Source organism: Perissodus microlepis, chromosome 22, assembly GCF_051167445.1.
Source record: "Perissodus microlepis isolate ML-2025 ecotype Zambia chromosome 22, ASM5116744v1, whole genome shotgun sequence".
Lineage (NCBI taxonomy): Eukaryota > Metazoa > Chordata > Actinopteri > Cichliformes > Cichlidae > Perissodus > Perissodus microlepis.
Window position 1 is genome coordinate 9,189,135 of NC_140481.1, and position 14,391 is coordinate 9,203,525.

A 14,391-nucleotide genomic window follows, 5' to 3' on the forward strand; every position below is an offset into this window, starting at 1 on the left:
ATTTTTCTGGCTGAATGTGAATAGAAATGGGAGGCGAATGCTGATTTTTGCTGTCTGAAGTATGGATCTCTGTTGCAGACACTTTCTTTAATTTCAATTTTATATACATAGCACAATATAACAAAAAAACAGTCTTCTTAAGCCACTTTATATTACAAAGTAAATACCCTACAGTTCTCACTGACCTAATCCCAGTGCGTTAGGTGACCCATCTGAGGTTGTGGATGTCTTTCTATTTAGCATGTGTTGTTGCTGCAGAGCTTATGATGAGACACCCATCACATAAATTGCTCTTACTAGAGACACAAGGAAGACATACGGCCCTCTTCTTAACAGCAAAGATGAAGGCAAAAGTAAAACTAAAAAGCTCATTAAAAACTTATTTTGAGGCAAAGTCAGCAAATCTCATATACTGTAGATAAACGATGGCCATAGCCACAGGATATAAAACGTGTTTGGATTCTGATTCTGCCGGAGGTTTGTTCCTGTTTAAAGGAAGTTATCACTTTCTACTGTCATCAAGTGCTTTCTCGTAGGGGGTCATCTGATTGTTGTGGTTTTCCCTGTATTATTGTGCATGAAAATGTTTACAGTTTACCTCTGACGATTAGTTCTCCAAAGTTGGACACGGCGGCACCTCTGGGGGACAGGGTGATGCAGCGGTAGAGGTCCTGCTCTCCACGCTGTGCCTCCACCTGGAAAGTCGCCATCAGCCGCTTGTGACTCAACCGAGTCAGCATGGACGTGTCCAGCAGCACGCCGTTTCTCCGCTGACAGCCAGAAAAGGTCCACAGAGAGAGAGAGAGAGAGAGAGAGCATTGAGTGCACCGACCCAACCGTATGTGTTTACCTGCATCTGTCCAAGTCATTAAAAATAGGTAAGCATCTGAGAAGCAGACAGGAAGACAAAACAGGGCTGGAATTAACCACATGGGAGGGCAAGATAATAAATGTGATAAATGTCACTGGTCACAATAGTTTGTTCGCTTTCAAGACCAGTGGCACAGGCCCCCCGGGTTGCTGTTGTTTCCAGCACCAGGGCTCGAGCTGACATCTCCTACCATGCTAATGTGTCAGTGCTCCAGGCACACTGGAAATTGGCTTAAGCGGTGGAACAGGAAATCAGAGGCCAGCACTCGGAATGAGCTGTTCCAGGTGCGAGATACAATATATACAGCCTCTCGCACAGTATAAGTAGATTATTATGTAAGCTGTCGCCTGCTTACACTTTTCACCAGTAAGTGGGTTTGACATCCGCATGTTTGAATTGGTTTAGGAGGATGGGGGGAAAAATACACTGCTGTTAGAAAATATGAAATTAGATATATAGTGCCAGAGTACTGCCTACAGCTACAGATTATACTTCAATTTAACTTTAGCCTTGGTATCAATAAAATCTGCAATCTTCTTTTATGTAATCTCTGTTTAAATTTGTTTCCTACTTTTTTGGTTTAAAAAAAAAACACTTTTTTTTCATCAGTTTAACATGACTTTTTAATGTAGAGCATACATACAGTTTATTTTGTTGTTGTTGTTTGTTTGTTTGCTTGCTTTTTATGTAAACTTTAAATCCCACCTGCAGGCTTTTAAAGCAAAAATGCTTCTGTTTGCCAAGTGTGCTGCCATTCTTCCTGTCTGGCAGCAAGCCCTGCGTCATAATGCAATTAAGAGTTTGTATAATGACTAACTCAGGTTTGGATTCGGCACATGTTGATATTAAATAAATAGCATCTGAGAGTGCCGTCTGCGATTTTTGGGCTCATGGACAGCAGAGGAAATATGATGTAAATGGATTAAGAAACATTATGCTAACAATTTGTTTGGACTAGCTAAACAGAAGAAAGAGTGGAGGAGAGCAGCTCCAGATTGGTCCAGAGAGGACCTCTGCATTGGCAGGGAGATCAAAGAGAAAACAGCAATTAGCAGTCTCGGTGCTGACGATCAAACAGGCCCTGAACAACAAATGAAGGAACAGAAGGTGGTAATGGCTTATGATATATCTCCACTCTCTGTTGTTACCAGTTTTTGGGTTTTTTTTCCACTAAATGAGAGGAGCAGGGAGGAGTGTAACATGTGCTGACATGGGCTGAGAAGTTGCAGCACTTTGTCAAATTACAGAAGACAAGCCTTCTATTGTTTCTTTGAATTTTCACATGTGTGTATAGCTCAGTCAACATATTTGCAAAGTCTGAAAGTGATTTTAAAAAATGTCTCTTTCACACACCGATGATCTTCAAAGGCTTCGATACAGAGAAGAGAGGGTGGGGGTGAAATAAAATTGAGTGGAAACACAGGGGATGGATCACCAAGTACACAGAGATCTCATTTGCAAAGTGTCTTCTCCCTGCTGCTATCATTTCAAAAGCACTTAGATGTGCAGGCTTCAAGGCCAAAAGAAGGAGTGGAGGCATTCAAGGATGGATTTATGAAGACTAATATTAGCTCATATTCAAACTATGAAAACTATTTTCAGTTGCATGAGAGAAATGACTTTAGGGGCTTTTGTAAACTAAATGCCATCCCAATCAAAAAGCTAGAAAAGCAGAGGCACAAACTCTCAAACGGCTCTGCGCACAACACAACCATTAAAAGGCAAAAACTCAGAATCACAAACTTTCTGAATTATGTAAGAATGCTAAATCGCACTACTATTACTGACATAAAAGATAATGGCTCCATTTTCTTTAATGACTACTGCACAGTTAATTACGAGGTCAGAAGAGGTGGCTTCACGTCTTTGCCACCAGGTAATTCTGCGATTGACTATTAAGAGACAACCATATTGACCTTCCTTGAAGTTAGAGGACTTGAAATTTTAAACCAAAAAATTTGCATTTGTTAGCATTTTTTTTTCTTAGAGCTCCAAAGCAGGGATACTGCATAAGAGAACTTCAGACGCCAATGAGTTTTGGACACAGGAGGATTCTGGGTAAAAGCCTGACGAAGTTTGACAAGAGCCATATGCTTATGGCTAGACGCCTCGGTCAGAGCACGTCTGCTCCTGTAAGGTGCGTCCAGTCAGCAGTGGCAAGTACATGCTGGCAGTGAAATGTGGACAAATCAAAAACTAGCAACAGGGTGCTGGGCCGCTTGCTTCACAGTGGCTTCGCCATCTCTTATAAAATCTGCTGCTAACTTCTTGATGCCAGATACTAAGGGCACCTTCAGAAGTCCTGCAGAGTCCGTGCAACGCCAGGCCAGAGAAGTTTTGGTAGGATGCAAATGACTAATTTTGCAGGGGTACTTTTAATGTTGTGTCAGATCAATCAAGTTTGAAAAATCTATTTAAAATTTCAAGCAGTTTTGGTTTGAAGTCTTCTGAAGTGATGAGCTGAATTCATATACTGAATATACTGTTGGGAGTTCAATAAACTTAATAATCAAGCCTCTGGAGGGTGATGACTTTAACAGGCTTCCAAGCATGTGGTGTTTGATGGTTAAGACTCTTGAGACCCTTCTGTAGTTTGAAGTAAACAGATATGATGAAGAAAACTGGCTGTGCGAACAGATGTGATATGGTTAAAAAGGAAATAAATAAATAAATAAATACTGCATTTCTTTTCTGCAGTATCTTCAGAAAAGAAATACATATTTGTACTGTACCCTACAAAATACCCGATTCCAGTTTCATAACCACCCATCCATTACTATTGTTTCATATTAGACATTAAAATGGTTAAGTAGACTGTGTTGCTAGCTCACAATCAAGTCATTAATCTTTTTTCTGGTAAAAATCACAACAACACTAATCAGTGACAGACTGCTGGTTCAGAACTATCTGTCCAAAATCTGCGATATAAGTAACATCTGTGGCCACAGTCATCAAATATTAATACAGATATCAATATCTTATATTTAAAAAAATGCTAAACTAATAGCATGTAAAGGGGCCAAAAGTCTATTATTTATTCATTATCAGTAAACACTCCAAATTTATTTTAAGCACCAATGAATAATTTGCAAACATGGGATTCAAATATTGCAGCACTAAGAGCAGTCTCCATGATGATCATCTCTCTGATCCACTTAGCAGTATTGAGCTGTATCAGTACTAAAACATAAGATTGTATATCTGTACTTTGGGGCTCAATGATAGTCAAAATGGTACGCACACTTTAAGTTTAAGTTTATTTAACTTCCATCCATTCATTTATCCCTTTTTCAGGGTCGCAGGGAGGCTGGAGCCTATCCCAGATATCTTAGGGGGAGAGGCAGGGTGCACCATGGACAGGTCGCCAGTCTGTCACAGGGCTAACACACAGACACAGAAAACGATTCACACTTTTGGACAATTTAGACTTTCCAATTAACCTATCCCCACTAACGACATGTCTTTAGACTGTGGGAGGAAGCCAGAGTACCTGGTGAGAACCCAACACACCGTGCTAACTTTATAAGTTGCATTTTCACGTCATTACAGAAAGTTGGACACAGTTAATCTCAGTCACCTGCTGTGATGTAACACAACAGGTTTTAATGTTTAAAACCTTGTGGACACTTAAGTCATTCAAGTTCAACACCCCTCTACCATATCCAGACTTTAGTTGAAAATCCAGGATTGCTATTGCTTCTGATTAGAAATGATGTTTGATGTTCTTCAGCTAAGGGTGAAAATGTGGTTGTGTTTGTTAAGCTGTGTTGTGTCAATCTGAAAATAGGCCCACCATTGGAACACAATAAGTGGTGATTAAATACCCAATATGTCAATCTCATGATACAAAGCCCCTGTCCACTTGAAAAGCTAGTATGGCGTGTAAATAAAAAGAATTTTCCCTTAAAAATCCAAAACTATCCCTGACCTAGACTAATTTCCCCTTTAAAGTCATCTCCTTGTGCATCCTTACAACTGTTTCTTTGCAGGTTCTATTATTAGATTTCTCATCGGCTGTCCCACAGATTGTGCTGGTGTGTTTTCGTGTTGTATGCTGGCACACGATCACACAATGAAATTCAGATTGACAATCTGGCAGTTGGAGCAGTTTGAAAGAGACGCTGAATTCTGTGCTTCAAGCAAGTTTTAAGTCCACTGCACCGTGCACAGTGCAAGGTCAGAGCGTGACTTTCATGGAGCAATCTAAAAGCACCAGCAGAATTAAGAAACCAAGATGCACAAGAAGAAGATCTGGAAGGACAAAAATTGCTGCATTTGGGAGAATTAATGGACATTTGTTTAGGCTCTGGTTTGTATTCTGCTATGTTTGAAATCCAAATCACAAACAAATCTCTAAATCTGAAACAATCACCATATTGAAAATGAACAACGATGCAGTCTACACTTAGCACTGCAGTCCTCAGTATCCCTAAATTCACTGTGAGCAAATGTTTAATGGTGCGTTTCAAAACTCCACATCAACCCAATCGGAAAAAATCTCATTCACTTCTTTCAAGGTTTTGTGCTCTGGTGGACTGAACTAATATAAATGCCAATGCACAACTGGAATAATGAAGGATAATCACAGATACCACTGTTTTGTCCCTGCTTGCAGCTAGGGCATCGAGTCTCAAGACTTTTCGGTAACACATAGATTTACATTAAATCACAACAACATTTGTGAAATTTTCATACATCATCACAATTCATTTAAAAAGACAACCCTATTTATATCATATATCTTAAATCTAGTTACTCTCTAGTTTTTGTTAAAGAAAAACAACTATTCAATAAAAAGTGTAGATTTAATTGGAGATTATGTATCAGAATTTCAGGAGGACGTGGGCCTCATTTTAGGTGTTATGTAGAAGCTTAGCTGTGGCCTTGACTGTGCGAGCGAAGACAATTAACACAAAGAAAACACAAACACGCTAATGTGCACAATCCCTCGGTCTCACCTCCAGCAGGAAGGGCTCAGCCTCAGAAACTTTTCCCGTGGCGACACACTGGAACGAGGCATTCTGCCCGGCATTCACCTCCACGTCACCCAGCCGAGAGAAATGAGCCACCTTGTCTGTGGTAGGAGGACAAAACACACACACAGAGATACACAGTGATGAAAGTGCCACATCTGGAGCTGAGCTTTGCTGTCTAAATATACTGAAAACACAGATGCTAAGTGTAATTTATTTAGAGCCTGTACATTAAATATACACCTAGATATAGATAGAGGCTCACAAACATCACTGCTGGCTTCTGTTCACTTTTCTAAACAACTATAAATGGTTCACATGAGCATTGTCCAAAGCACTTTTCAAAAATATTTAACCACAAAAACAACAAAAGCTCCGTCGATCAGTTTGGAATGGACATCACAGCTGTGTCATGGCAGTTATGTGGCAAAAACATGAAATAGGTGAAAGAAAACTATCCATGTGTCCCTGGAAAAATATGAAAAATGTTTTTTGTACCATTGGGTTTTAGAAAAAAAGAAAATGATGGGCTTTACTTTTATGGACTGCCATTTCCACCATGTCAGCATTTGAGAGCATAAAGGATGCAGCTAAGACTGAAGGCAAACCATTTTTGGAAAGCTGTATTTCTGCGAGATCAAATATTTTTGCTACTTCCTTAACTTCAACTGCTCTTTTTAATGCCAAATTAAGAATAATGGTAGTAATAACCTAATAATACTCAGTGGAATAAAGTAAAATGCAAAACAGTAAAGCCAAATTTCAAAAACAAGGCTTTTCTTACCTGCTGCTGTTTACATGGTTACATGAAGGAATTCATAAGAGCCAGTTTGAAAAGCGTCTGCATTGTGCTGTACACCTACGGTCAGTCACAGTACTCTCTGCCAGTATATAAAACACAAGTATGTCCGTTCACTGTAATGTGTGGAACACTGCATCTGCATATTGCTAATACATCTATACTGCCTTCTGCTATTTTGAACCACATTTTCAGGTCCTTTCTTTAAGCTACCTTGTATATTTATGACAGAAAATGCATTTGGTGTTTCTGTAACAGAGGTTCACTGCACTCTTTCTCATAAAAATTAATACAAAAATGATAACTGAATTGTTTTTATCAATATTTCCATCTGTTGACAACTGCAAGTTCAAATCCTGATGAATAAATAAAGAAAAGAATAAATTTTGATGCACAATCAAAATAGGCATTTTATTAAAAATGTGTCAGTTTAAACATTTGATGTTTTTTTTATTTCAGGAAATATATTCATGGGAAATATATCATTTTTAAAACTGACTTTAAACTCTTTCTGCAATAGCTTAGTAGTGGTAGAGAAAGGAAACAGGCAGTGATGTAACATTTCTTTGTTTTGGTGACTTTCTAATATACTCAACACATTAGATTAATGCAACAGGTGAGTTATAGTTTATTAGATAAACCTAACTTAACTAAACACTGTTTAACACAAGAGTTCTGCTACTCCTGGATCATTTTGAAGGCTCAAGTTTGAAATGCTGTGTGTTACTGATTGCTGATTTTTTTTTTAAAAAAAGTATTTGACCAATTTGACTTAATAATGGTGAATAGTGAGGTCCATCACCTCATTTGATGTAGTATGTTGATAATTTTGGACCAAAGCTGAGCGTAATTATGAAGTAAAAGTGTCTAAATGATCATTAATGAATTAAAAGAGCCTCTTGTTAACTGAATTTAATATAACTACAACAACTGTTTGTGGTTCCAATGGTTCCCGGCCTCTTCGTGGTTCCCATTTGCCTATGGGATTCCCCAGCTACTTGTAGCTGTCCTCAGTGTCTGTAATGTTGCCTTCTGGTTCGATCCCCTCAGTTCTGACTACTTTCCCTCTCTTTGTTACCAGCCGACACTTCTTCAGTCCGAATCACATTCCTATGTCCTTGCTGTATATCCTGGTGCTGTGGATCAGTGAATCAATGTCCCATTCACTCTTGGCATACAGCTTGATGCCATCTATAGAATGACATCTGTTGATCTCATATAGTTCTAGGCATTAGAGGATCCACATGTAGGGCATCGAGTCATAGGCCTTCTTGTTGTCCAGACCTTCCCAAAGTGTGGGGCCCGGCCCCTAGGGGGGGCGCAGAGCCATTGCAGGGAGGGGCACGGTATGAAAAGGGAAAAAAAACCAAAAAAACAATGCTTGGACACTGCTAGCACGGGGCGCCCACACAAACGCAAAGCAGGAGATGAAGCATCGCTAAATATGTTTCCAAACCAACTTCATTCTAAGCCAAAGACTGAATATATGGTGAAGCATATCTTCCCTTTGGTTTCACCTGCACAAGTGCAGAGGTAGGTCTCCCCTGCATAATTGGCTTTCCCTTTGTTGGGAGCACACACTGGGCTGTTCAAATCACAGACAACCAGTATCCCACAGGTGTGGACGTAGCGTAAAAGAGCTAGTAGTTTATTTTCTTACTACCTGTAATTTATTGGAGATTGCTTGTATTTGCTTATTGTTTACTAAATGTTTGAGGTGTGAAATAAACCACAATGGAGCAAAATATGGGTGTGTGTGGTTGGAGGATGTGTTTGCGCAAACATTTTTCTTGTAAAACAAAGGGGGGCCTAGCAAAAAAAGTTTGGGAACCGCTGTTGTAGTCAATCCAGGCGGTGCACAGGTTAGTCAGTCTGCTCTTGCAGTCTTGGGCGACTGCTCTGTCTACTGGCTGGTGTTTCGCTCCTCTGGTATTCCTGCTCTTTCTGCGCCCCGCTCATGTACTGAGCCATACATGAGTTGATCTTAGCCGCAATGATGCCGAACAGTGGCATATTTCAACATTTGCATAGATTGGTGCATTTCCATTACAGGAAATACAATATAGTATCTTAAAAATACTATTAAAAATACGCAATATATCACAGACCCACCCAACAGCCAATCTAATTTCTCTTTGCTTGTTTCTGCAGGCTGTTAGAATAGAGTGCTGGAAACATTTCTAGACTAATTTTGGCCTGAGCAAGCATTCATTTAGGTTTTCACGCTTCCAAACACTCTTTAAACAATGAGAATCGGTAACATAGCTACCCCCTTAAAACAACACTAATGAACAACATTCTGAATATAATGAGAAAATACATTATATACATTATATAAGACACAGAGCATACTGAGAAATTCCTTCTGTGGCGTTAGCAGGATATGTACTGTGGGAATTATTTCTACTGGCTAACCAATGTTTTGGGCAAAATTTAATTCGGAGACTTTCATGCCTGGTTTCCACGGTAACTAACAGCAACATCTGCAGAGAATGGGATGATAGAAACTGCATCGAAAATTTTACCTTTTTGCTCATGTTTCTCTTTCCTTCTCTGGGCCTTTTGGTGCTCCGTCCATTCAATCAGCATAGTAACAGTAAGTAATTTCAGGTGCATATCTCAAACCACAACTAGCTCATTTCACACCATAAGTGATAAATTGGGAAGATGGCTAATATGGCATTAAAAGAATGAAAAATTAACAGAATGGATACCCAATGGACTTTTGTTGTTGTGCCACCCTGAGTATTTTGTATGGAGAAAACAAGCCAACTTTAAAGTCTTCTCTAAAAGACTAACAGTCTCAGGGCCAATTATAGAAGGAGTCATTTGAGGATGAGGCAGTTGCATTAATAGTGACAGACAAATTTAATTTAAATCTAAAAGCCTAGTAGGTTGGATATGTGACTTGGTGAGCCTTAATTAATAGTGTTAAACATAAAAAGAGCCAAGGTAAATTGAGTCTCAAATGTATTCTGTCTGTCTGAAATGCTGGCTTTTTAAATTAGTGATGCTGCCTTTGCCTCCATGATGCAGGAGAGATTGGTTTGAGCGAAACACGTGTTTAGAATAAAGGCACGGACTCCAGGGGAAAACAAGACAAATGTCAAATGAGTGGGAATGTAAACTGAGTAGCGGTTGCTTTTGAGCTGAAGCTTTCCTAAAGGGGCATACTATTATTCTTGTTGCCTGCAGGGAAATTTGCACTGCCTTGCTAATGTTTACTTACATCTTTGTATGAGTGTGTATGTGTGTGTGCATTTGCTGTTGCAGCTTTACACCAAGTGCAAAACTCTGTGCACGTGTATGCGTTTTTCTGTTCTAGATTTTTGTTTGTGTGTGGATATGCTTGGTTGAGCACAGATGAAACACATGAATCATGTGATTCATGATTCATGTGTTTATGCTGCACATATAATATGTTGCAGCGCCTTGCAGGGACATTGTCCCCTAATGTGAGCTTGGAGGCATGTTGAGGATCCAAACGCCACCATCTGCACGAAGGCTAAACTCAGCCTGGCTCACATATTGAGGGGCCTTGGCAAAGGCACCTACCACCACTCCATCACTAATCACCATGGACAAGTATCCTACTCCTCTCAGGACAGGGTCACAGAGGGCAAGTGCTAAAGTCTGAGCAGAGCTTCGATTCGGAAAAAAAAAAGAATCTGCATGCTGGTTTAAGAAAGGGTTTTAGCTCCTCTGTCGGTTTCCCAGTGTGGATTCAATGAATTATATAATGTGGCCTCGCTGATTTTTAGCACTGCCAGTAGCCCTAGAAAACGAGATCTGAATTTCATGAGCTCATAAATACTCCACATTATCATTCATTAGCATTTTCCCACATTTAAGCAGCTAAAAACAATATTTCCATTCTCGCTCCCTTCTTACTGAAAGCCAGACTGGATGTTAGTTATAAAGATTGGAATACAGAAGTACTTGGTTTCTGAACAGTACGAATGTCGGTATTTCGGGGTTGTTCAAGCATGACTTTACTATTCTATTTAAAGCCGCATGAAGAGATTTTTGACCACAAGGGGGCAGTGAAACAATCTAGAATACAACACATTACAGCGCATCTGGTAATATCATTAAGGGCTTTGTTTTTTTGCTTCTCTGAACAGGGTTACTGGTAGACAAGTAGCCAACTACAGTCTCATCAAAAGAATGGAGTTTGATGGCAGTACATGAGATATTAGTGAAATACAAAACGATTATGCTTTAAAGTTTAGCACTAGTTTTATATTTTCATTCACTGAAAAGCTACTGTAACTGAATAAGTTGAAGAATAAGCGCACTCAACTGCCAACAATTAGTCATATAATATTTATATATGCTTGATTTAGTTTAAAGGTATACCAACACCCAGTGCAGAAATGGCTTATTACAGAGTAATTATGTAATCTAACACTCTGCATCATATCACAACTGGGCAATAATAATTGGTCGAAATTACAGCATTTAAATGACTGAAACTATTATTTAATAAAACACTAACACCGAGCCCATTATCAGTTGATTCTCAGTACTTGCTGTTTTGGCTCCACGTTATCTGTTCTGGAAGTCAGCATGCATTACTGAAGCTTTTGCAATGACCTCTGCTTCCAGGCAGACCAATCAGTTCACATTAAGCTTTTGTCTATGATGCCCAATAGAGCTAATCATCTTGGTAATGGCACAGCTGTGAAGAAAAAGGTCTCATATGATGGATCCAACATCAACTACTGTACACACTAAAACACAGTCAGGGAGTGTAATAGTAATTTAACAGAACATAACAGAATTTTCAATAACACCCGTAAACCACCAGCCTCCCGATATCCCAGTGATGCCAAAGAAAAAAACATCTCCCAGAGAGGATCAAAGTACAAACACTAGCTGTCCTTTTCCTGCCTGTAACATCACATTAGCTTTAAAAGCACCCGGCTGGGAGCATAGCGATCAGTAGAAAAGGTCGGCTGTTCTTCCAGGACAAAAGGGACACCTCCCGCTGTGTTATTGTGGGTCTGACACTTGGACATGTACCAGGTATGTGTGCCGCGGTTGCCCCCCTGTCACCAGAATGGTTTCATAGTCTTCAATCACTTTTCAGAAGCTGTTGAGTTCTGTGGCCTGGACCACCATTGTTATGAGTTGTACAGAAGTGGGTACTTACAACAGGGGTAATTGAGCAGCACTATGTCGTCCAAGGCAATATAACCCTGCCGCTCCTCAGAAACAGTCGCTTCAAAGATGACCTGTGAAGACAAAGGGTAAATTAAATGACTACACCCCGCTGCATGCTAAATGGCAAATAGATTGGGTAAAATTAATATCTAAACGCCTGGCAAGAACAGAAAATTCACATGTTTTGTTTCACTTACTACAAATTTAAAGGGGAATCTTAATTGTAAAGTTTTACCCTGGCATTACACCATAATCAAGAATGTTTCATTTCCGTTGTGTGGTATTTTTCAAAAGCAGCAATTTAATCACAGCTAAATTAGCATTAGTTATTAGCAGAACCCTTTCATCTCTTTAAAACACCAACAGGGAAATGTCAGGCTTTAGTGTAAGCCCTTCAGAATAAAGACGCCAGAGCCCTCTAGAGCCTCTTTTTGTATTAAAAGGTCAAACAAGCGGCAAAGATACCCATTTCAGACCTAAACACTTCTGAATGTAAGGCAGCTACAAAACAGCTTTTTGCAGAGATACAATATCTATGCCTAAAAGTATTATGTAGGGTCTACCTTACAATGTGAAGCACCTTGAGGCGACTGTTGTTGTGATTTGGCGCTGTATAAATAAAATTTAATTAAATTGAATGAAATGTATGTATATATGCCTAATGTACAATGCAGAGCACTGCCACTGGTAGCCACTTGATTTTTTTTAAACATAAACATGCATGTTGTCACTTATAATGTATACTACTATCTTTATAGAACATGTTGCATGGTGTCATCATATAGTAGCTTGTCCAGCAGAGTGGTTCTGGCACCCGGTGGTGGTGAAGTCATGGGAATATAATGGTTTACAATAAACACACAAATGCTGCATCTCCGGTGCCCATTTTATTAATCTGCTGTCTTGGACAGAGCTTTGGAACATGCTCCTGTTGTTGGAAACTGCCAAAGCACGTGCCTCCAGATAAAAAACAAAAAACAAAAAAGGTAAATGACGTTGAAAATCCTGAAAAGCAACAAGTGGATCTCTGAGTTAGGATTTCTCTGTCACAAATAAAAGGTAGCCAGCACTACAGAACAGGTGGAGAGGGGGACTTAGCCACTAATAGCTGTCATTCTGAATAATAGTAATGCCAGAAGTAGGAACTGCTCATGTACATGTACCTACAAACATTTCACCATAAATGCAAAGTTGCTGCCTTAAAATCTAAATGACAGAGGTCAAAACACTTTTGTTCAGCAAATTGCATCACCATGTCTCCTCTGTTGTCATATACTGGTGAGCAGGTACATTTACTTGATTACTGTTAAGACGACACAGCAATTTGTGATCTACTAAGCCCAAACGTTCAAGGTTCAGGTGCTGTACAATTTGATATGTTATAAATGTAGACAAAACCCCTATGAATCCTTATATGACTAAAGATCTCTTTCCTTTCCCCGTTGGCCCTTTTATTAAATCATCTGCAGGAGTTCTTAAACACAGCCTAAATATTCAGTCAGTCATCTAAATGAGCCAGCCACACGCAGCGACTCGGAGCGAACGTGTAGGCCTCCCAGCATGCAACAAAGTCATTCTAGGTTTCCGAGTAGTAATTACAGTCAACAGATCACAAATCATTCCCGCCGCAAGCAACTCTTCACTTTGTACTACAGTATGACAAACTCTGAACTTGGGGATTGAGTGCATTAACACCTGGTAAGATGAAAGATGTAGCTGTGCTCTGATTCAGACATTTCACCCACACTTAATACTGCTAGTTGTCTATGCTAAAGTCCGGTGGAAGTCAGACTGTGACCGTGTACTTAGACAGGCAATAGAGTGCAATGTTGACAATACATCAGGCTTTAAGTGCCTGAGGCAAATCAATAGCACAAAAGGCTTTGGCAGATGGATACAGACTAAGGAATTCTTTCCACTAATTTATTTTTATTTTTCATTCCTATGTCAGGCCATTAGAGACGTCTGACCGATTAACTCTACAATTCATCATGCGTCAACACACCCACCACCATCGATTCACTCAGCTCCATGCTTTGAGCCATCATTAAGCCCCTCCACATCTGCCCTCACTTATAGACGAGTGTGTTTCGCTATGACTGTGTCAGACGCTGAGGAATAATGTTGGCATACAGTAGCTATGCATATTCACACAAGTCATTATACAAACGTTACAGTAGAATCCCCTTGCAGTATTTACAAATAATATAATAATACCAATGATAAGGACTGACAGAGAAACACTACTGGTGGCCAGAAGCTTGGCGCCACTATCAAAGCTATAAACAAACGTGTTAAAAAAAAAAAACTAAATCAAAACTGAAGCAGACTGTATGAAAATCAAAATTTGTGCCATTGCCAAATCTATCTATCTATCTATCTATCTATCTATCTATCTATCTATCTATCTATCTATCTATCTATCTATCTATCTATCTTAGACCTGCAATGCATTGCATTGGGTTTTATATCCAATTGCAAATATTTTGTATAAGCTACTCTATGTATATAAGCTGTATTAAAAGACAGAAACAATGCATAGAGAGAAAACATATAATACTCATATAAGTATGCACAAAGCA

The 14,391-nt window shown here is 39.4% G+C and overlaps 1 protein-coding gene across 7 annotated transcripts in view; it reads right to left on the bottom strand.

Annotated features, from left to right (window-relative positions):
• Positions 1-14,391, bottom strand: part of LOC146362544 (receptor-type tyrosine-protein phosphatase U-like) — a 252,231-nt gene that overhangs the window by 93,791 nt on the left and 144,049 nt on the right. For all 7 annotated transcript variants that reach the window (XM_084919376.1, XM_084919377.1, XM_084919375.1 and 4 more), the window contains exons 4-6: positions 11,799-11,880; positions 5,830-5,945; positions 599-770 (exon numbers count right to left, since the gene is read on the bottom strand). In XM_084919376.1, the coding sequence (XP_084775502.1) occupies positions 599-770; positions 5,830-5,945; positions 11,799-11,880 (370 nt within the window). The remainder of the gene's footprint in view (positions 1-598; positions 771-5,829; positions 5,946-11,798; positions 11,881-14,391) is intronic.